Source organism: Grammomys surdaster, unplaced genomic scaffold (genome assembly GCF_004785775.1).
Source record: "Grammomys surdaster isolate TR1022 unplaced genomic scaffold, NIH_TR_1.0 124491, whole genome shotgun sequence".
Taxonomy (NCBI): Eukaryota; Metazoa; Chordata; class Mammalia; order Rodentia; family Muridae; genus Grammomys; species Grammomys surdaster.
Genome location: NW_021619487.1, coordinates 10,007 through 32,041, shown reverse-complemented (window position 1 = coordinate 32,041; position 22,035 = coordinate 10,007). Strand labels below are relative to the sequence as shown.

General features: G+C 35.3%; 1 gene segment (V, D, J or C); it reads left to right on the top strand.

Moving 5' to 3' along the window:
* Nucleotides 1-21,894: 21,894 nt before the first annotated feature.
* Nucleotides 21,895-22,035, top strand: part of LOC114636527 — a gene marked incomplete at its 3' end in the record, with an annotated part of 1,055 nt that continues 914 nt past the window's right edge. The window contains 1 exon segment of the V gene segment in view: nucleotides 21,895-21,989. Coding sequence covers nucleotides 21,896-21,989 — 94 coding nt within the window.

Here is a 22,035-nt window from a genome sequence, read left to right as displayed (position 1 = left end):
TGTCCACACAGAAATTCCATTTCTATTTATTTATTTGTTTATTTATTTATTTATTTTCATTTTTCGAGACAGGGTTTCTCTGTGTGTAGTTCTGACTGTCCTGGAACTCACTCTGTAGACTAGGCTGCCCCTGAACTCAGAAATCTGCCTGTCTCTGCACCCCAAGTGCTGGGATTAAAGGCTTGCACCAACACCACCCAGCCAGAAATCCCATTTCTGATATTAAATATGTATCACATATGAATATTTAAGAAGAGAGAGTGAATATGAGGTAAAATTAAAATAAAGCTCGTTAAAATATTATCACAAAGGAAAAGCAAATAGCAATATTTTAAGAAGTGGAACATTGACAAACTATCCCAGTTTGTATCAAAGGCTGTCTTAGAACTCCTTATAATATCTAAACTGGCCTCCCTTTCAGAAATGGTCCAGGATCTGCTTTTTGATACCAGGATTACAGAGATAAGCCAGTATAACTGCTCTGAATAGATTCTGATACAAAACATATTTGAGACAACAGTATTTTCTTTTTTTTTTCTTTTTTTTTTCTTTTTTTTTCCTTTTTTTTCTTTTTTTTTCTTTTTTTTTTCTTTTTTTTTTCTTTTTTTTTTTTCGGACAACAGTATTTTCTACAGGAAGCTTTGGGCACCTTGCATTATATGAAATCCCTTACAACCTGGAAATTTACAAAACTCAAACTGGGTCTGTATTCATTTTCAGATGATATTGTGATAAACAAAATCCCATGATCCTGTTCTCTGCTTGATTTATTCAAAAGGAAAATAAAGTCAAAGTGTTTCTCTTTTGTTTTTATTTTTGTTTTTGTTTTTATTCCTTACTCCTTTTTTTATATGGTTCCTGTTTCTTTCTCTAAGATTTTTCCTCTAAGGTGACTATGCCTTTCAACTTGTACCCAATTAACTCTGAGTAGCTTGAGTGATCTAGAGAACAGGCACAATACAGAGATCTTTTTGTTTCTATATATGGTAAGGCTGAATTTTATACCAGAAGGTTTAGGTCTAGGAGTAATTTCTCTCATTTACAAGCCATTACTGTTGAAATCTTGCTCCTTAATTTAAAACTGTTGAAATTTGGTCTGTTGCTATGTACTGTAGTTCTAAATATTGGCCCTAATTCCCTCAGGAATTAGGAGATCCTCATATATACCAAATGTTACCTACGCTCCTTCCCATGTTACCTCTGATTGGTCAATAAATATGCCTACAGGCCAAAGCTTGGAAGAAGAGAGATAGGTGGATTTTTGGTTCACAGGCTGGCTTGTTGAGGCAAGAGACCATGAGAAGTGATAGTAGAAGGTAGAGTGAGGAGAAGACACCATGGTGTAAGTGAATTATGAAAACACGGCCATGAAGGCTGGCCAATTTTAGTAATAGTTGCCCAGGCAAAACATGGCAAATTTTAACTCAAGGTTTTTGATAGGGAAGTAGATATTAATATCTTAGAGGGTAGATATCTGCCTAGCTCTAGTACTTTAAAAATTTGTCATTAATGTAAATAAAAAAATTTTGTGTCTTTTTTCCTGTCAACTGAATAATTTAAGGCATAGTAGAAATCCTCAATTAAATATTATCTATAACACTTCCTACAAGCATTTATGATTTAGTTCATTGCCTATTATGAATCATGTTGTCATTTATACCAGGGAAATTACATTTTACCACATCTTATAATTCTGTTGATGAAGACGATTCGAAACAGAAGGTGACTGTTTCATAACTGTATACTTTCAATTCTAGCTGAATCTGCCTTGCATAAGCTTTCCAGACCCTCAGAGTTAAATTACCATGGGCAATCCAGGCAGAGAAAAGAAAGGCAAGAATGGCTTAGATCTTTCCAAACTCATTAACTGATTCACAAATAACCAGAATAAACAAATTCACTGATCAAGATGGATATGCTGGAATGCTAGAGATGTATAGTTTGATATTTAAGAATGCTAGCTGCACATGAAGAGGACCTAAGTTTAAACCAAAACACCCAAGTTTGGTGGCTGGAAACCAATTTTAATAATTCCAGTTTAGGAGATCCTGCAACTATGTATGGCCTATCTGGGCACAAGAATATAAAAATTACATACACATATATACATAATTAAATATAAAACCTAACTTTAAAATAGTTTGTTTTTTAGTATTTGTTTAATTATTTTATATTTTCATTAATTTGTCTTAATATAAATGTTTATTTTTAAAATTTAAATTAGTCTATTTATTTGCATTCTTGCCTTTCCCCGAGTTATTTCCCCCTCTCACAGTTTATCACTCCATTCCTCCTCCCTCTTGCCTCCAAGCGGATACTCTTCCCCACACCAGTACTCTACCTTCCCTAGGGCCTCAAGGCTCTCAAGGATTAAGCAAATCTTCTCCAATTGAGGCTAGAGCAAGTAGACATCCATTACATATGTACCAGGGGCCTTAGATCTGCCCCTGTATACTCCTGGTTGGTGTCTCCATCTCTGGGAGCTACTTGTGGTCTAGGTTAGTTGAGACAGCTGGTGTTCCTATGGGGTTGCTATTCTTTTCAGTTTCTTCAATCCTTCTCCTTATTCAACTATAGAGGTAACTGACTTCAGTCCAATGGTAAGGTATAAGTATCTGCGTCTGTCTTAGTCAGCTGCTGATAAGGACTCTCTGAGGACAGCCATGCCAGGCTCCTGTCTATAAGCACATCATAGGATAATAGTGTCAGTCCTTGGTGCCCCTCATGAAATGGATCTGGTTATTGGACCTCCTTTCTTTCAGTCCCTTGGTCCCTTTTTGTTTCCACAGTTATTTTAGATAAAAAGAATTCTGGGTCCGGAAGTTTGACTGTTAGTTAGTAACCCTGTGCCTCCACTTGAGGCCCTGTCTATCTACTGGAGGTAGACTCTTTAAGTTCCCTTTGCCCAATGTTGAGCATTTTGGCTAAGATCACCACCAATGACTCCTGAGAGTGTCTTACCTCCCTAGTCACTTATACTCTCTAGAGGGGCCCCCTACCTCCCATTCCCCAAGGTTGCTTATTTCCTTTTATTCTCTTGGCCTTCTGGGCTTCTGTCCCCTTCTACCAAATCAGATAATATTCTTCTTTCCCCCTCCTCCATCATTTTTGCTCCCAGGTCCCTTCCTCCCTCCTCATTCCATTATTATTTTGTTCTTCCTTCTAAGTGGGGTTGAAACCTACTACTTGCTTGTTATACTTCTTAATGTCTTTAGGAAGTTTAATCTACTTATCATTGAGTACATACCTTGGATGTTATTTTGGGTCTGAGTTACCTCACTCAATATGATATTTTCTAACTCCATCCACTTGCATGTGAAATTCATTTTAAATAGCTTAATAGTATTCAATTTTTAAATGTACCACATTTTCTGTATTTATGATTTGGTTGTGGGACATCTGGGTTATTTCCAGCTCCTGACTATGACAAATAAGGGTCAATAAAACTTGGTAGATCACATGTTCTTGTGGTATGGTGGAGCATCTTTGGGTATATGCCCAAGAATTGTATAGTTAGGTCTTTAGGTAGAAATGTTTTTAATTTTCTGAGGAATTGCTACACTGATTTCCAGGGTGGTTTTACCACTTTTCAATCCTACAAACAATGGATAAGTGTTCCTGTTTCTCTACACCCTGACCAGAAAATGTTATCACTTGAGTATTTGATCTTAGACTTTCTGATTTGTGTGAGGTGGAATACCAGGGTTGTTTTGGTTTCCATTTCTCTGATCACTAAGTACTTTGACCATTTCTTTAGGTGGATCTCAGTCATTCTTCTCTTGTGAATTCTCTGTTTTGTTCTGTAATCCATTTTTAACTGGGTTATTTGGGTTTTGGGAGGTTGAATTCTTGAATCCTTCATAAATATTGGATAGTAATCTATGTCAGATATAGGATTATTGAAATTTTGCTCAATCTGAAGGTAGCTGATTTGTGTTATTGACTATTTCCTTATCCTTACAGAAGCTTTTCAGTTTCATGAGGTCCCATTTATCAATTGTTGATTTCAGAGCCTGAGTCATTGGTATTATGTTCAGAAAAATTTCCCTTGTGTCAATGACTTGGAGGCTGTTTTCCACTGATCTTCTATTAGATTCAGTGTAGAAGATCTTAGAAGAATTCACCAGGCTCTAAGCTCTCCTGTGGGTTTTTATCTTCTAAAGAAAAAACTGAGGTGTTCCATGGGAATCTTAAGATGTCCCACTGTTTGTCTCAGAATGGAAGTATCAGGAATTAAATTGAATACCCTGGAACAAGACGGTAGCCTAGTGTTTCTAGTACTTCTTGAGGCGGGTAGGCCACTCTTCCATTTCTCTCATGGAAAGGGCTGTGTTTCAATGTTTAAGTGCATGCACCCTCATCATACAAAGAACAACACCCAAGATGGGTGGCTCCTTATTTTAATATTCTGTGAGATGCTGTACATGGAGCATGCACAGATAAAAATTTGTCCTTCATGTTACTTTGTTGTACCGAAAAGAATATCTTTTTGGTGTCATTATTTTTGTCTCTGGATGAGATGTAATCTCTTTTTCTACTAGCCCAACATGGTATCATCTACAATACTGTAAAATCTTTGTAAAAAAAATTGAAAATAGGCTGAAATATAAGTCAACAAATTTATATATACTCAGTTTCTAACTTTGTAGTTAAGTAAATCTCTTCTCTTACTAATGTATATAGCACCAGCCATTACTCTACAATATAAAGAGAAATTTATACATACATATAGGTCCAAATGATAAGTTGGGAAAGAGTTGATTCTGTACTTCTTGTGAGATCATAGAAATCAGAGTAATATATTCTTAAAGTGATATCAATATACTATCTATACTTCAGCACAATTTTCTCTTCAAGGATTCACTCAATTATTAGTACAATCACAGTAGACTACTTCTATCCAACACATAATCATTCAGGGAGAATCCACAGAAGTTCATAAAATGAAGGTCTGGTCCTCTTTATAATGTTAGGGCTTTCTTTTAATATACTTTTAAAACAGATAAGTCATTATCATTTTTAATGATTTATACGGTCATAAATTAAATAATACAGAGTTGCTCTAACACTTGCAATAATCTGAGAACATGTTGGGGTCCTGATGGCCACTCTTCAGGCTTTACTATATGTTTTCCAGCAATGAGTTTTTCCTACATCACTGCAAACAACCATGCTAATAGCACTTGGGCATCAACATATTTTTCTTTAATCCCTCCGATCAAATTTGAACTGGATTGATTGGCCTAATACTGAATAATATTCAGATTAATATTCCACATTCCCCTTGTCACATGTAACAGACCCTTCAGTCTCTTTCTAACCAGAATTTAAAAATCTTGTCACTGTAAAGCTTTCCTACCAGTTACGTCACAGAATATCCTCTGAAATTGTCATATCTTTTTTACTCCATTCTATATTTTATGTTTGGACATGCTCTGGTAGAGAAGGTACAGTAGCCTCCTGAATAGGGCAGATGCACTTTAAAAAGCACCAAAAATTTCCCTATTTTTATCAGCTATGTTTAAGTATAAAGCACCTTGCATTCATGATTACTGCATGGCTATGACAAATATCTTATAGATGGAAGGTGGGGAATGATGAACTATTTTGTCTCATGTCTTCAGTTATCCCAGTTCATAGAGTGAAGAAAGACATACTGTGGCTATTGAGGGCAAATAGCATGATGAAAATAGATAAAGGAGTTTAAGTGGCTATAATCAATGCACTTACAAGGATCTGCCTGCAGCTTCTTCACCTTAGTATCTATATAAAAGCATCCAAGATGCAAAACTAATGTCAAATCTGAGAAGAAATTACTCAACATGAGACTTAGGTGATATTTTAGCCTCAAAATAAACACCTGAAAAATAACTCAGAGACTGCCATTCTGGTTCCAATTCTGCGTATCAAAATAGCTCCTAAGAATGTTTATAGGCCTTTCTCTTTTGCTACAAGTCTCTCAACATACAGTTCTGAAAAAACAAACAAAAATATTGCTTTAAAAGCAGTGTTGTTGATGCTAAATACGTATAATGGGCCTAAGAAACAAAAGACTCTGTAGGGGTAGCTGAACCTTAACTGCATAGCTAATTTCATAGCCTGATTATATTTGAGAAAAAAGTATTAGCATATGGAATCTATGAGAGGGCAGGCTGGGCTTTGCTAGTTTATGTCATGACTTGTATCACTGTGGGAGGAATACTCAAATACTGTTGACAGTAATAAAGTAGCATCATCTTCAGTCTGCAGGCTCCTAATGGTGAGAATGAAATAGCTTCCAGATACACTGCCTTGAATCTTGAAGCAACCCCAGATTCCAAACTGGTTGCACTGGATATTAAGAGCCTAGGAGCATTTCCTCGTTTCTACTGGTACCAGGCTTACCAATTTCTATTGCCCTCACTTGCCTTAAAAATAATGGTCTCTCTGTCTCCATTATTATACAGATGGAGACTATGTCATATATATGTCACATATTATGCTTGTAATTAACAAATATACATGGTTAGTCATGATAGAATTTCTCCCTGATGTTCAAGTTAGCAATGGTGAGGAAGGGGCAAAGGAATTCCTTCCTTACCTGGGATCCTGAACATGAGGAACAGCAGAAACTGAGAGGGAGCCTTCATGTCTCTCCTGTGACCTGACATTGACTGACTCAATAGGTCAATATTGACTCAATATATGAATATGTCAATATGAAATCAATATGACCAGACTATTTATTTCTGAGTATGTTCCATGATTTCACGCAAATCAACTAAGGCTTGAAAGGGCTGGGGACAGGTGTATGTGTCCGGGTGTCCCAAACTAGATCAGAATATTGCATATTTTGCTGCTGCCAATGGTGTATTTTATTACAAAAGACATTAAAAACTTTTTCAGCATTGTAATCTACAAGGACAGAAATTAATTCATTTTCTTCATTGTATCAGGATCAGTATTAAGAGCACAGCTGTTTAAACAAGGATAATAAATAATAGAATGTAGCTCTCAAATGTTTATTTTCATACTTCTATAAGGAATTGTTCCACTTGAAACAATCATTATAAGACCCTTATCAGAAAGAGAAATAGATCTAACATATTTTTGATGACTCTTTTGCATTGTTTTCCTTATTATACTACTTATTTATTGCTCTTGCTTTGGTCGCATGTTGGGTTATCAGCACCAATATGGTTGTCAGTGCCTTTTGTAACACCATTTCAGTAGGATGCAGAACAATTTTCTTGCTTTCATTGATACCAGGGACAGACTTTGTGCACACAAATACCAGCAGACAAAATCTACCACCTCACAGTAATCTTTTAACAACATTTTTATAACTCTTTTTCCATGTGTAGATCACAGTACAATGTAAGGGAGCCAGTTCAATCATTATGACATGGAAGTTTCAAGGACTGAAGCTAGGTCTTTAACTTTATTGGCAAGGATCAATACTACCTGTCCTACTTCTGTATTCCTGTAATATTCTTAATTGTATGTCACTTATAGATTCCTCATAGCAAAATTAATAGTTTCCATAGTTAAACAATCACTCGATAGGCTGTACTGCATATCTGAGTTTGAGTTTTTATATTTGGTCAGTCTTCTCCGACACTTCTTTACCAATAGTTTCTACAGTTACTCACTGCATAGAGTGAGTAGTGATGTTGGTGACTTTAACAAAAATCTCTGCTTTTAGAGCTAGAGAGAGGTCAGTGGTTAAGAGCACTGGTTGTTTTCCAGAGGTGCTGCATTCAGCAACCTACATCCAGTGGGCAGCACACAACAATCTCTAGTTCGAGGAGTTACACCACCATCGTCTGGCCAACTTAGGTACTGCATAAATGTGCTACATAGGCATACATGCAAGGAAAATACACACAGACAGAACAAAATAACAAATACATGTTTCTTCCTTCAATTATATAACATGTATTAATATAATGTGAATCTCTGAGCAATTCCTAGACTTCCAGGGTCAATTGTTTCCAGCAAGATGGAAGAGTAAGATCCTCTCCCTGTGTTTTCTGTCTTCTTTCCTCTACAGAAGAGATTCTCAATCTTCATAATATTTTGATTCTTTAATATTGTTTCTCATATTGTGTTGATACCCCAACATAAAATTATTATGTTGAGAATCCTTAGTGTATCCTGAATCATATTCTGAAGGACTCAAGTGAATTTTTTTCTGATCATGATTTTGCGACGAAAAAAAAAGGCACAAATTCCATATCAGATAGACACTTCAATAAAATCCTCTCTTCTTGGCTGGGGAGGCTTCCTATCAGGGAATGATACTGTTATGAATCATCACTATTGTATTAATCACTTTATGGTTAATTGTAAGAAGGTACAACCTGCGGCTCAGTCACCAGTCTTTCTTTCTGTATTTCTATGACAATTTTCATTTGCTGTCAATTTCAAATGAATATATATATTTGAAAAATATATATGCTGGACCTCTATTAAAGGAACAAAATTAACAGAATGTTGGGATTGTAGAACTGACTCAATATATAAATGCTTAGAACATTAAAATGAAATGACATGACTATGAGCTCCAAATATCTGTGAGAAGATTTAACAAGTTTCTTGAAATGTGTTTATATGTACTTTTGTGAATCTTGCACACATATTCATACATATCACAGACTGAAGAAAGAAGAAGAGGAGAAGTTGAAGAAGGTGTAAAGTGGGGAAGAGGAGGAAGAAGAACTAAAGGAGAGAAAAAAGACGAGGAAGAAAATAAAGAAGATGAGGAAGAAGAAAAGTAAGCAAAAGAGGAAGAGGAACCGGAAGAAGAAGAAGAATGCAAATTGATTCATTCTTATCTCCTTGTATAAATCTCAAGTCCAAGTGGATCAAGGACCTCCACATAAAAGCATATACACTTAAACTAATAGAAGAAAAAGTGAAGAAAATCTTGAATGCAAAGGCACAGTGGAAATTTTCCTGAACAGAACACTAATGGCTTGTGCTTTAAGATCAAGAATCGACATATGTGACCTCGAAAAATTGCAAAGCTTCTCTAAAGCAAACAACAATATCAACAGGACAAAATGGCAACCAATAGATTTGGAAAAGCTGTTTACTAACCCTACATCTGATAGAGGGCTAATATCCAATATATACAAAGAACTCCAGAGAATCAAATAACCCTATTAAAAATTGTGTACAGTGCTAAGCAATCAGTTTTTTTCACACCTTGGTATTACATGAGATGGAAAAAGAATTTTGGTCTCTTTCCCAGAGTCCAGGTGTGGGGACCATATCACTTCAAAAACAGTAGACACAAGTTTTCTAGACAGAAGAGTTTTCTAAGAACAGCAGCTTAAAATAGAGTTTAGAGGACAAGATGGAATGTCTTTTTTTTTTTTTGTATCTTTACTGGCCGTATCTCTATAAGGGCAAGTTAACTTAGAATGGAGTCTTAAGAAATAAACAGAGTTTATTCTGCTAATTCAGTTCTTTCAGTGTCTACCAAGTAAGTGTCCAAACTCCTACACACATACCTACATAAAAGCTGAAAACTGAAATAAACCACAAGATTCCTTTCTACCCAATTGAAAACATCTGTTCTTTTGGAAGACTTTTTCCATTTGCACATAATCTTGCATCTCTAATAACCTCTGTTAATAATAGACAAGAGTAATTGAATATTCATATTTCCAGATAGAAACCTTAGGACTTGAACACAGTAAGCAAGTTTGACTTATTCATATCCCCAGCCTGTGTGACTAAGTTTTCTGTGTTTTGCTCTTATAATTCTTTGTCATAAACATGGCAATAGATTTGTCATCTTGTCCTGGCATCTATACTTTATTCACGACTAGAATAAAATGAGGGTGTGGAAGGATTCTTATAAGTATGCCTCAGAGTATTCCCCTTTTCTGCTATGTAGATGAGATAGAAACCAAGACACTCTTTTTGAATCCAAATATGGAATCAAGAAATAAACTATGTAGACTTCATAAGTTCACCTATAAGGCAGTCAAGTTAACTGTAACAGAGCCCATAAGGGGTGCACATCTAGAGTCTTTATCTTTATCTACTTATTTTTGGTGTGCCAAACAATTTGGCAGTAGACTTATGAATGAATTTCAGCACACAGATGTTTTGGAAATAAATGTACAATGATGAGTCTAGGGTCAAAAAATGTCAGTAAAAATACTCGTTTACTTGTAAATACTGTGCACCAGGGACTTCATTTTTCTTGTAGGGCACAAATTACATATTGTCAAAATTAAACAGAGGAAGTGAGACTAAGAAAAAGCAGATTTTAAAGTGAACATTATTAGAATATTTAACTCAAAGGAAAAAGCATGGTGGAACTTATGCTTTAGGAGGTAGAACATTGACAACATATATCACTTTGCATTTCCTACTGACCTGAAAACTCACACTATAATCTTTGCTGATCTTAGATTCATAGAAATCCTACTGACTTAGTTTCTAGAATGCTAGAATTACAGAGATAAGCCAAAATAACAGGCTCTGAATGATCTCTGATGCAAAAATTATTTGGAAAAACAACTTTTTTTAATAAGAAAGCTTTGTGAGTCTTGTATTCTTTTCCAGCCTGCATTCTGCAAGTTACAATACTTGATCAAGGTTACATTTGAGTTCAAGTGAGACTGTGACATACAAAATGATTCCTTTGCCCTTTTTTCATTTATTCAAATGAAGGAAAATCTCAGGGTTTCTGTTTGTGACTTTTAATCTTCAGACTTCCTTATATGTCTTTCTCATTAGTGTGGCCTTGTGTCTGTAAGATTTGTTCACTAAAACTACCCTGGAATTGATTATTACTGTTACCTCTGAGTATCTAGAGTAACCTGTAGTTCAGTTATAAAACCAGCCAGTTTCGTTCATTTCTGATTATGAACTATTTTGACATATACAGTAGGGAAAGTGAAATTCATCAATCTAATAATATAGTGAAGAAGAGTGGAAAGAGAAGGTGTCTTGTTAATAACCACATGCTTCCAGTTCTAACTGAATGTGTTTTGCATAGTGGTACTTAGGGATTCCATACTTACAGTTAATACTGTTGCCTCCCCAGAGGGCCAACAGATTGTGTTGAGTAGAATAAACCTCTCCAAACAACAGAAGGTTTTCACCTCAGCTCTGTGCTCTTTGTTTTTCTTTACCTCACAGGAGACTGAAAAATGGATAAAGAACTTCTTGAAGTTCCCTTTCATAGAAGATGCCTGAAGGATAACAGAAAACTCTATCTTTATATCAATATGCTGAGAAATTCTTTATCCAGGAAAAACCAATTCTCTTAAAATTCCTTTCCTTTAAATTTATAATTCACACACACAGACACACACAGACACACACACACCATTTGCATATACACAAATATACATAATCCACTCACATAAATATACACACACCATATATGTTAAATAATACATTTCTGATATTACAGATATCAAAATGAACAATGCCTTAATCTAGTGTTCTGTTATCTTGGCTGTCTATATGGGTACAAAACAAAACAATTCAAACAAATGATTCACCATATTAATGAAACAAGTGTTCTTATTCAGAGTATGTTCCAAGGCATATTAGTAAATCTCAGTATTTACTACTACTCTTGGCTTCATTTGTACTGTAGTGAAATTAGAATCTTAAAGCCTAGCTAAAGATGTCTTACCTCATTGCAAATCAACATTAATATATCTACATGACAGATATATCTACGTAACACACAATAAAAGGTATCTTGCACATAGTGTGGTAACATGCTACAAAATCAGAAGTATGTATGATAAGAGCCAGAATTGAGTCAACATAATTGTATAACTTCCCATGAATCTGGTTTGGTTTGTATCTCAGGTTATTTGATCCTGTTAGTACTTTTATTGTTTCAGTATTAGGTAGTATTCTAAGTCAAAATTTGCATGACTTATGCTATGAACTCACAACTATATAGAAAGGAAGACTAATAGGAAGAATCTGAGGCAATTCTAAAAATTTTAAGACCATAATGCATCAAGTCCTATGTAAATAACAAGGAAAATCCCATTGCTCACCTAGATAGATTTAATGTAACTAAAGTGATAGATGAGTAGAGAATGAAGAGAGCAAGCTGTTCATACAGAGAAACTACATTTTGCCCTCATCATCCACACTTGGTGGCTCACAATGAACTACAGTAACTTCCATCAAGAGATCCTATAATTTTGTCTAGACTCTCTGAACACTGTTATATACATATGACATACAGGCATTTACAGAATGAAACACAAAAGAATGTTCAAACTAAGCTTTCTCTTGCTATTATATGATTATTCATCTTGCTACAATTTGGATTAAATATTTAAAATCAGGTACAAATGTATTTATTCAACACAGCTATTCAAAGGCAGTTTTACCTTCATTATTAGCAATGTTGAAAAATGATATTTATTCCATCTCTCTGCAGCCTGTACATCATCCTCTCATATTCTTAAAGAAAAGCTTCCATTATTCCATAATCCCATAATATCATTAAAATTCACTGAACATGGAGCCTTAGGCATAATCCCAATCCTTCTAATGTACAACTTTTGTCTTTATTTGAGATAATACTGACCCTATTTTATTACTGTTGATATTTATTTCTAAAGGTGCCCAACTACTATGCCAGATTTAAAATGGAAAAACATATGAAGTTGCAAAATGATTAATGGCTTTTGAACCTTTAAGGAACCCTTGATTTCAACTTGGATATATGGGACACCAGGAGTTTAGGGGCATTCCCTGGTTTCTGCTGATATCAGGCAGATGATATAGTAGTCTCCTCACTTGCCATGTAAGTAATGGTGACTTTGTTTTTTAGATATGAGATGAATAGGATGGGTATTGGATCAACTGGATGCCACATATCATGCCTCTGATTGGAAACATACAAACAATATACATGGTTAATCAATATAGAAATGATTTCTCTGAGGTTCCAAGTAACCTTGATTATAAATGACTAAAGAATACCCATAGTCACCATTCCATACCTGAGATCTAAAACAGCAAGAACACCAGAAGTTGACAGGGAACCTTCATGTCTGCACTGTTGCCAGATATTGATTGACTTCTGGATAGGGTGCAACCTGCTTAATAAAAAGTTCTGAGTGAGAGTAGTGGACCTACACAAATAGTCAGAGCCTGGGAAGGGCTAGTTTTTCTTAGTAACTCAGTTGTGCTGTGTCCGGGTCTCCCACACCAGATGATATTTTTGAAAATTCTGCTGCGGATTATTTCTGCCACTGGCTGACCTTATTACAAAAGATATGTTGATGAAATTTCAGCATTGGAATAGATATAGCCACTTTCATTTTCTCCATTAGATTAGGATCAGTTATAGAACCACTGTTTGTTACTTGAACACTTACTCTCAAATATTTCTTTACTTATAGCACTTCTATCAGGACAACATCATTTCACACATTCCACCAAAGAAGTCCACTCTGTTGGAGACTATTTTTATCAACTTTTCACTTTACCTACTGAGCCATTTGAACAACACTATAGTGATTTTCCTTTTTTAAATATATGTCATTTGTCAATCCACCTTGGCAAAAACTACAGTTTTTATTCTTCCTAAACCACTCAGTAGGCTGCAATGTACTCTGGTTTGGAGAATTTATCTCTGATCAAAACTTCTTTTCTGCCATTCACTAATATTGTCCACAGTTCCTTAGTATGTGGGGCAAGTAGTGATACCAGTGATTTTAACAAATTATTTTCCTCCAGAGCTAGAAAGATGGTCAGTTATTAAGAGCACTGGCTATTTTTCCAGAGGTCCTGAATTCAGCTACCACAACTCACATGGAAATTCACAACCCTCTGTAATCCGAGTTCCAGAATATCCAACATTCAACACCTTCTTGTGGATTCCTTGGGCTATGAATATTATACATAGTCATATATGCAAGCGAAGCAAACATGTACGTAAAACAAAATAAGAAAAAGTTTCTCCTCTTCCAATTCTAGAACACGATTTAATAGAATATGAATGAACTCCCCACCCCCTGAGTCTTTCCAGACTCCAAAATTTGATCTAGACTGGATCAATAGTCTCCAAAGAGATTGGAGATTAAAGTACTTTGCCCTATATTTATCTTCAGCTTTCCTCTATTCTTTATCATATTCCTCAGGGTTCAATTTAAGGAAATCAGAAAAGTAGGAAGGCCATATGAAGTAGGCAGTTCAGAAGACCCTCTCTTCTTGGCTGGGGAGGCTTATTTTTAGTGTATGATACTGCTGTGCACCATCATCACTGAACAAATTGAAATTGGACAGGACAATCCAACAGAACACAAGAGTTGCAGACACATTTGTTTTCATACTTTAGAAATCCCATAAATACATGAAAGTTGAAACTGTAATATATGTGCAGAGTCTGTGGTAGAGACCTGTAACGGCCCTGTACATATTCCTTCATTTTCTCTGTGCTGATATGAGCTTTGTTCATGTCTATTAAGAGGGTCTTGTTTTTCAACTTTTTTGCCTCTTACACATTTCTATCTCCTTTTATTGAGGTTCTTTGGGCTCTAAGGAGAGGGATTTGATTAATATTTCCCACTTAGGACAGAGTGTTTACAACCTCAGTTGTGCTAAGGTTTGGGTGCCTACTAAGTCTGTGACCCTGTTACATATATCAAGAAAAGAAGCTTTACTCCTTGTTTACTTATTAAAATATTGATACATATTAATTAAATTCTTATGTGCTCTATTTATGATGTTATCCAATGATAATCCCAGATTATCAGAAATAAATATCAAGTTTCCATTACCACTAACTCATGAGGAATTATGTTTCTTTCCTGTTTGTAACCTACTTACTCTAGTTGGTGTTGTCCACACATGCATGTATGTGGGGCCATCTTCTGAAGCATGGTCTTCCTACAAGTTGCTATATTCTCTAAAACTAATGGCTTTGCTTCTCCAGCAATCATTATAGCACTAAATGCTCAGGATAGGTTGAGTCTTAGATATGAACTTGCCATCTAGATTAGGACTATGACTATCATAATCTTGCAGATAATCACTACTTCACAAGTCCATGATTGTAATATTCATATCGTGTCAGGAAGACACATTTCACAGCCCTCTTCCTATTTCCTGGGTTTTACCTTTGATCTGAACATATCCCATGACAGTTTCTGAGACTTGAGATAGATATATAAGTCAGATGTCCTATACCAACCTAAGCATTTATTTCTGGTTCTGTCATCATTCTGACTAGTCATGTATTACTCCATTGATTTCTGATTTATTAAAAAAGACACTTTACTAACTAAAGTAGACAAGAAATAGAGAAAACAAATGCCAAGACAGTTGTATGTATATAAGTACATATTTTTCCATGCTTTATAAAATACTCTCACGTAATAGAAAGGTTGATTTATACCCAGCTTTAATCACTTATTAGAAGGTGCTTTGTGCATAGTGACTTAGTTTTATCATGTCCTGTGCCCAAAATGTGTATTCTATTCATCAATTTTGTCCTATTATCAAGTTTCATTAAGAATCCAAGATCAGGAGCAATAGCCTGTATTTTTTTGATGTCTCCATATTCAGATCATTTTATCTGAAATACAGATAATTTAAGGTATATACATAGAAAGATGAGAAACACCTTCCATCAGAAAAAAAAACTCAGAAAACTGCTTTTTCCAATTTTAGTGTCCTTTGAGATAAAATAAAAAAGTGGGAAACACAGAGTTGAGAATATAGTCTTGTTTTCCTTACCAGTTGATATTGGAAAACAAAACTAGAGAGTCTATTCCAGTTAAGAATACTATTTCTCCTTCTGTCAGAATTTACACACTTACCTATAGTTTTTTTATTTTTATCTAGAGTGGAATCCTCTCAATAATTCCCATGTTAATATTTGTATGTATGCTAGAGTCATCCTTATTCTGGTCTTGTTTAGCCATCAGCCATTAGACCACCTGGATGCAGCTTTTCTGACATTTCTAGGAGACACAGATGCCTTAGTTAGGGTTTTACTAGTGTATGCAGATACCATAACCAAGTCAACTCTTATAAAAACAACATTTAATTGGGGCTGGCTTACAGGTTCTGAGGTTCAGTCCATTATCATCTAGGCAGAAACATGGCAGAATTAAGACAAGATTGGTGCAGGAAGAGCTGAATGTTATCTTCATCTGAAGGCTGCTAGCAGAATACTGTCTTCTAGGCAGTTAGGATGAGGGCCTTAAAGCTACACCCAAATTGACACACCTACTCCAACAGGGCAATACCTTCTAATAGTCCTACTCCATGGGCTGAGCATATATATATTATATCACACAATCATAGAGCAAATATTCAACTTCTCTGGCTCTTAAAATATCACTAGCCACTCTGCAATGATCTCTGGGCTACAGGTGCCGAAAGCGAGTTGAATCATTTTGGAGTGGTCAGCACATCATCTCAAAATCTCTGCATTTTGATTGTTTGTGGGGTTTCTTTTGTTTTTTGTTTTGAATGGTCTCTATCACTTGCAAAGAGAAGTTACATATCACATATTCAAACCTTATGAATTGAAAAACTGTGTTCATTTGTTTATAAATATAAAGAATGTGAGGCTATGAATCTGAAATAATACAGGGACTGTACATGAATTTATATGAATGGAGGAAAAATAAGTGGCAAACAGTATGTGGCTATGATTTAATTTTTGAAAGTTAAGAAAATGATTATAAAGACAAGCTTTTCTTTAACAATATCAACATGTTGGCAGCCAAAGTACATGGCTTAAACCTAAAAATTATACAGAGTTATTAAATTTACAGGCTAGAAAGCCAAGGATGGGTAAGATTCTGCGCAGGGTCTTCCTAGCCTAAGACATAAGTGCATTGCTTTGGATACTGCATACTCCAGGACAGGTAAGGAAGGAGTTCTTGACAGAATGACTCAAGACAGACTCATTCTTGTTAATGTAATTGTAATGTAATTTCAGACAGGAAACTAAATTTTGTCTAGAATAAGGTAGTAGTCTTCAGACATGAACATGATTTTGGGCTATGACAGGGAAGTTGGCTCAAATATTTTTGTCATCCTGATAAGCCCTCAGAAACAGTGATCATGGGAGTGTTCATGGAATTTTCTTTATTGTCTTGTTTGTTTTTGACTATTTGTGTTTATTGTCTTGCTTGTTTCTTGACTATTTGCATCTATTTTATTGATTGTCCCTCAACCTAGAACTTATTTGAATACTTGCATGTAATTCAAAAGGTATAAAATCAAAGAGAGAAAGGAGGATAGGATAGGGAGTTCTAGGGAGGGGAAATAGGGAAAGGAGTTGTCATCTGAAATATAAATATATAAAATATCCAATAAAAGAAAAAAATTATGAGAAGTTACAATGTATGCCATTCATTGTTTTTCTAAAGATAAACTGATATAGAATATGTTAGAGTCCTCCTTTTCTACATTCAATAAAACGATTATGGGAACCCAAAAGAAAAGTAAATGAATATGAAATAACTCAACCCAATTCTTGCATCTAATTCCACATCAAAGAGATGACAAAACTTACAAAAAATAATAAATGCAATAAATATTTCAATATAAAAAAACTACACTGATTGTGCATCATACTCTTTTTTTTGGCAACCTATCTTGCCTCTAATAATTAAAAAATAACAGGGAATCTTAGTGAGGGCTATATAGAACATGGTCAGTTGGTGTTGAAATGATAGAGATATTCAATATCATGTTTCTTAATGTACTAATAATACATTTTGTGAGTCAGGTGAGTAACATTTTCCACGTATAAGGCCACCAAAATATTGCAGTTTCTTTGGAATCCTGATTTCAAATGACAATAATTGAAAGTATTTACCACTTTCTATAACATGATATGTGGGATCACTATTCTTCCTTGATTCTGTGCAGTAGCCACAATCTATAACACAAAAGCAGTCACATGATCACAATATCACAACACACTGTGCTACACTTTTAAAACGTCATTGGATATTTTACAGTTTGTTATATAATAGCATCATATCAAATGACTTGGTACCATCATTACCATAAGTAGGTTCTATACTGTTTTAGTTATTTGTAATCTCACTGTAAAATAGAGAATAGGTAATATCTATTTTTTTCATTTCATAATGACATAAAATGTGATATATGTATGAATTTTCTGACTGTGTGAACATTAGTTTTCATTTTGTCTATAACCACTGGAAGTAAAGAATCCCTCCATTTGTCAAACTACATTTTTTCCCCTAAACATACTACTTCTTGGCATGCATCACTGTGAATGCAGTTTTTTTTTTTCTAGACTCCCATAATAGATATAACCTTGCCTAAATTTTGGCTATCTTAACAGTAGATGGCAGCACTATCACATTTCTATTCAGTCAATATCACCTGCATTAGAGCTGTAATTATATAAAGAGAAGAAAACATGAAGTCATGCAGGACCCATAATACAGTCAAGGTGCACATCAGCTACATATGATCAGGGAGGCCTTAGTCTAGTCACTGTATGTTCTTTGGTTGGTAGTTCAGTATCTGAGTATTCCAAGGGTTCAGGTTAGTTGACTCTGTTGGTCTTCCTGTGGAGATCCTATCCCCTTTAGTGTCCTAGAGTCCTTCCTATTCTTCCATAAGAGTTCTCATGTTCCATCCACTGTGTGGCTGCAGGTTTCTGTATCTGTCTGAGTCCACTGCTGGGTGGAGACTCTAAGAGGACAATATGCTCCTGTCTACAAGCATAATAAAGTATCATTTATACTGTTAAGATTTGGTGATTGCCCATTTGTTATTTCCGGTTGGGCCAGTTATTGGTTGTCCATTCTGTAGGACTCTAATCCTTTCCCTGTGCCTGCAATACCTGTAGACAGGATAAATTTTGGGTTGAAAGCTTTGTGAGTGGTTTGGTATCTCTATTGCTTCATTAGGTTTCTTGTCTGTCTAAGGGATGTGGGCTCTTCGTATCCCCAACGTAGTGAAACATAGTTAAGGTCACACCCATTGATTCTTGGGCACCTCCCTTATTCCAAGTTTCTGGGTAGTCCTAGAGATGTGTGCTACCTTCTCAACCCTGTCACTTGTAATTTTCAATTCATTTTCCTGGCCATCTAGTCATCTCTACCGTTCTTCCCCATATATGATCCAGAATGACCATGACATTCACCTTCCCCTCCTTTCCTGTTCCCTCCCTCAATCTGCCCCTTATGACTGTATATTCCCCCACCCAATTAAGATTCCATATTCCTCTTTTGGACCTTCCTTATTATTTTCTTTTTTTAGGTCTGTAGACTATAACATAGTACCTGTATTTTATGGCTAATATCACTTATAAGTAAGTACATACCATGCATAACCTTTTAGGATACAGTTACCTTGCTCCAGATGTTATTCTCAAGTTCCATCCATTTTCCTGAAAAGTTCATGATGTTTTGGTTTTTAAATATCTGAATGGTGTTCCGTTGTGTACATGTACATTTTCTTTATTCATTCTTCAGTTGAAGGACAACTAGGATGTTTCCAATTTCTGGCTATTATGAATAAAGCTACTATGAACATGGTTGAGCATCTTTCTCAGATGGATCATCTTTTGTGTATATGTCCAGGGGTGATATAGCTGGGTCCTAAAGTCCTAAATTTCTGAGAAAATGCCAACTTGATTTCCAAAATGGTTGTATAAATTTAAACTGCCACCAGCAATGAAGGAGTGTTTTCCTTCCTCCACATTCTTGTTAGCACATATGCTATCTCTGGAGTTTTTAATCTATCCATTTTGATAGGTATAAGATGGAACCTCAACTGGAGATGGGGCTATCCCAAAGCTGTTGCCTATACATGGGATATATTCCACTAGCTGGGTTGTCTTGCCTTGCCTTGCAATGTCTTGAAGTGCCAGGGTGGGTGGGATACCGAAGGAGTACCCACCTGCTTAGAGGAGAAGGCAAAGGGTACTGGTAGAAGCTTTGTAGGAGGGGGAGAAGGAGGAGTAAGTAAGTCAGATGTAAACTGAGTAAGTAAAGAAAAATTAAGCAATAAAATTAAATTTTAAAAAGAAAGGAAACAAGAAGTTCCAGAGCTATGATCCACTTGTCACAAGGAGACTTCCAATCTCTGCCTGCTTTGAATAACAGTCATTGTAGTCATAATACCAAGTGTTCATGGAGGAAACTGAGTTAGTAAGACTTGAAGATTGGCTATTTCTGGAGTTTTGGGAGATTTCTTAGCGTTTAAGAGCATTTGCTGCTTTTGGGGAATACCTGGTCTCAATTGGCTATATCTACATAATGACCTATAGTAATTCATTACTCTAATACTAGGATATTTGAAGCCCTCTTCTGACTTCTTTGGGTATCAAACATTCCTGTTGTACATATACATTCAGTAGGCCAACTACACATAAACACAAAATAAAATAAATAAATCTAAAAAAGCTTAGTAATCTTTCTATTTCAATAGAAAAGAGACAAAATTATTTTTTGAGATTTCTTGAGAATTCAACATTAATTTCGGATTTAGTGTGACAGTGATGGAGATTTCCTTTCCTTTATTCATAATAAGGTCCATCAACTAATGTAAAGATTTATTTGTACTACATAACATCAAGGATGATTTAGTATCCTTAACTGGTGAAATATAAAACACATATTCCCCCCCAAAATAATTGAAGATTGTTCATTCTTAAGTAACCAGAGTAAAACTAGCAAATAGCTACTAAATACAATGAAAGATGAGACCATGTGTTTTTTGAATGGAAGAGGAGCCATTTAGTTAGAATTGTGTGCTCAGAAAGGCATGCTTAATCATTAAATTGAATTCAACAATACATGGGTCAGTATTTCTCCATATGTCTATATAATCACAGAGTCTTTCATAAAGGGAGGAGTGAGAAATCATTCTTAAGAAAGCTCTAGAGACATATCCATGCTTCATCATGGCTGTGCTATTTTCAAAGTTATATGAAGATAATTGAACCTTTATCTAACGAAAAGTAACCTATTTTATAAATATTTTTATTCACTTTACAACAATATATCAACCCTCTCTCTCCTCCCAGTACCCCCTCATGCAAATCATCCCCCATTCCCTCAGTTTTTGTTGTAAGTAAAATATTTGATAAAACTTAGACATGAATTTGCAGACTCATTTCATGCCAAATTTTAATGACTAAAATGTAATTTTTTTGAAAAGTGCTCTCTGATAATCCCAGACAATAAACAGAACATGAACTAAACAGTTTCATAGCACAGTGCATACTGAGAATGGTGATTGTTCAGAGTTGTTTTAGATTAGTGCATCTTCATTAATCTCTAGCCCATATTCTCTTAAATCAAGCAAAACTTTTTTCCATTGATTTCATTGGAGAGCTATTTTTTTTTCTTCTTGGGATTGCATCGGAGCTTGCTTGACAAGTGCCAAAATGTCTCTGAGAACACCTGGGCTCCAAATCATATTTGGAGGCTATTATTCTGTTAGCTTTATGGGAATAATCGTCTGAACAGATTGGAATGAATAGGTGAGGTATCTAATTAGCAGCATTCAGTAAAACAAGAACATATAATGCTTTCTGTGATCATCATAAACAGTCACCCAAGATACAACTTTATTATGGGAAAAAGATACCTCAAACTACTCAGTTGAACATCCATTCTTTAATGGATCAAGTAAATCTTGCCTTTAGGGAAATATATGGGTAATACTGTAGGACAAGGTTTTTCTTCCTAAAAAGAAGGAAAGAGGAAATAGAATTTTTCTTTTTATCAGTGTAGTGACTACAGATAAGTAGATAATTTTCCGTATTAACCAGGTTTGCCTTAGTTCACAGATGATGTGTTTATGAGACAATAACTGACTAGAAGAATCTTGATATTTGCATACTTCATCTTCAGAAACCACAAATACCTCACAGTTGTTTTAAAGTGTTGTACCTATGAGAATAGCAGTAATTAGCCAGAGAGCAGAAATCAAACACACAATGGATTTTAGGGTCCAGATTTTCAGCTTTCTGCTAATCAGTGTGACAGGTAACAGAGGGCAGTGTTTTTGAGCTCAGAATCTTATCAAAATTCT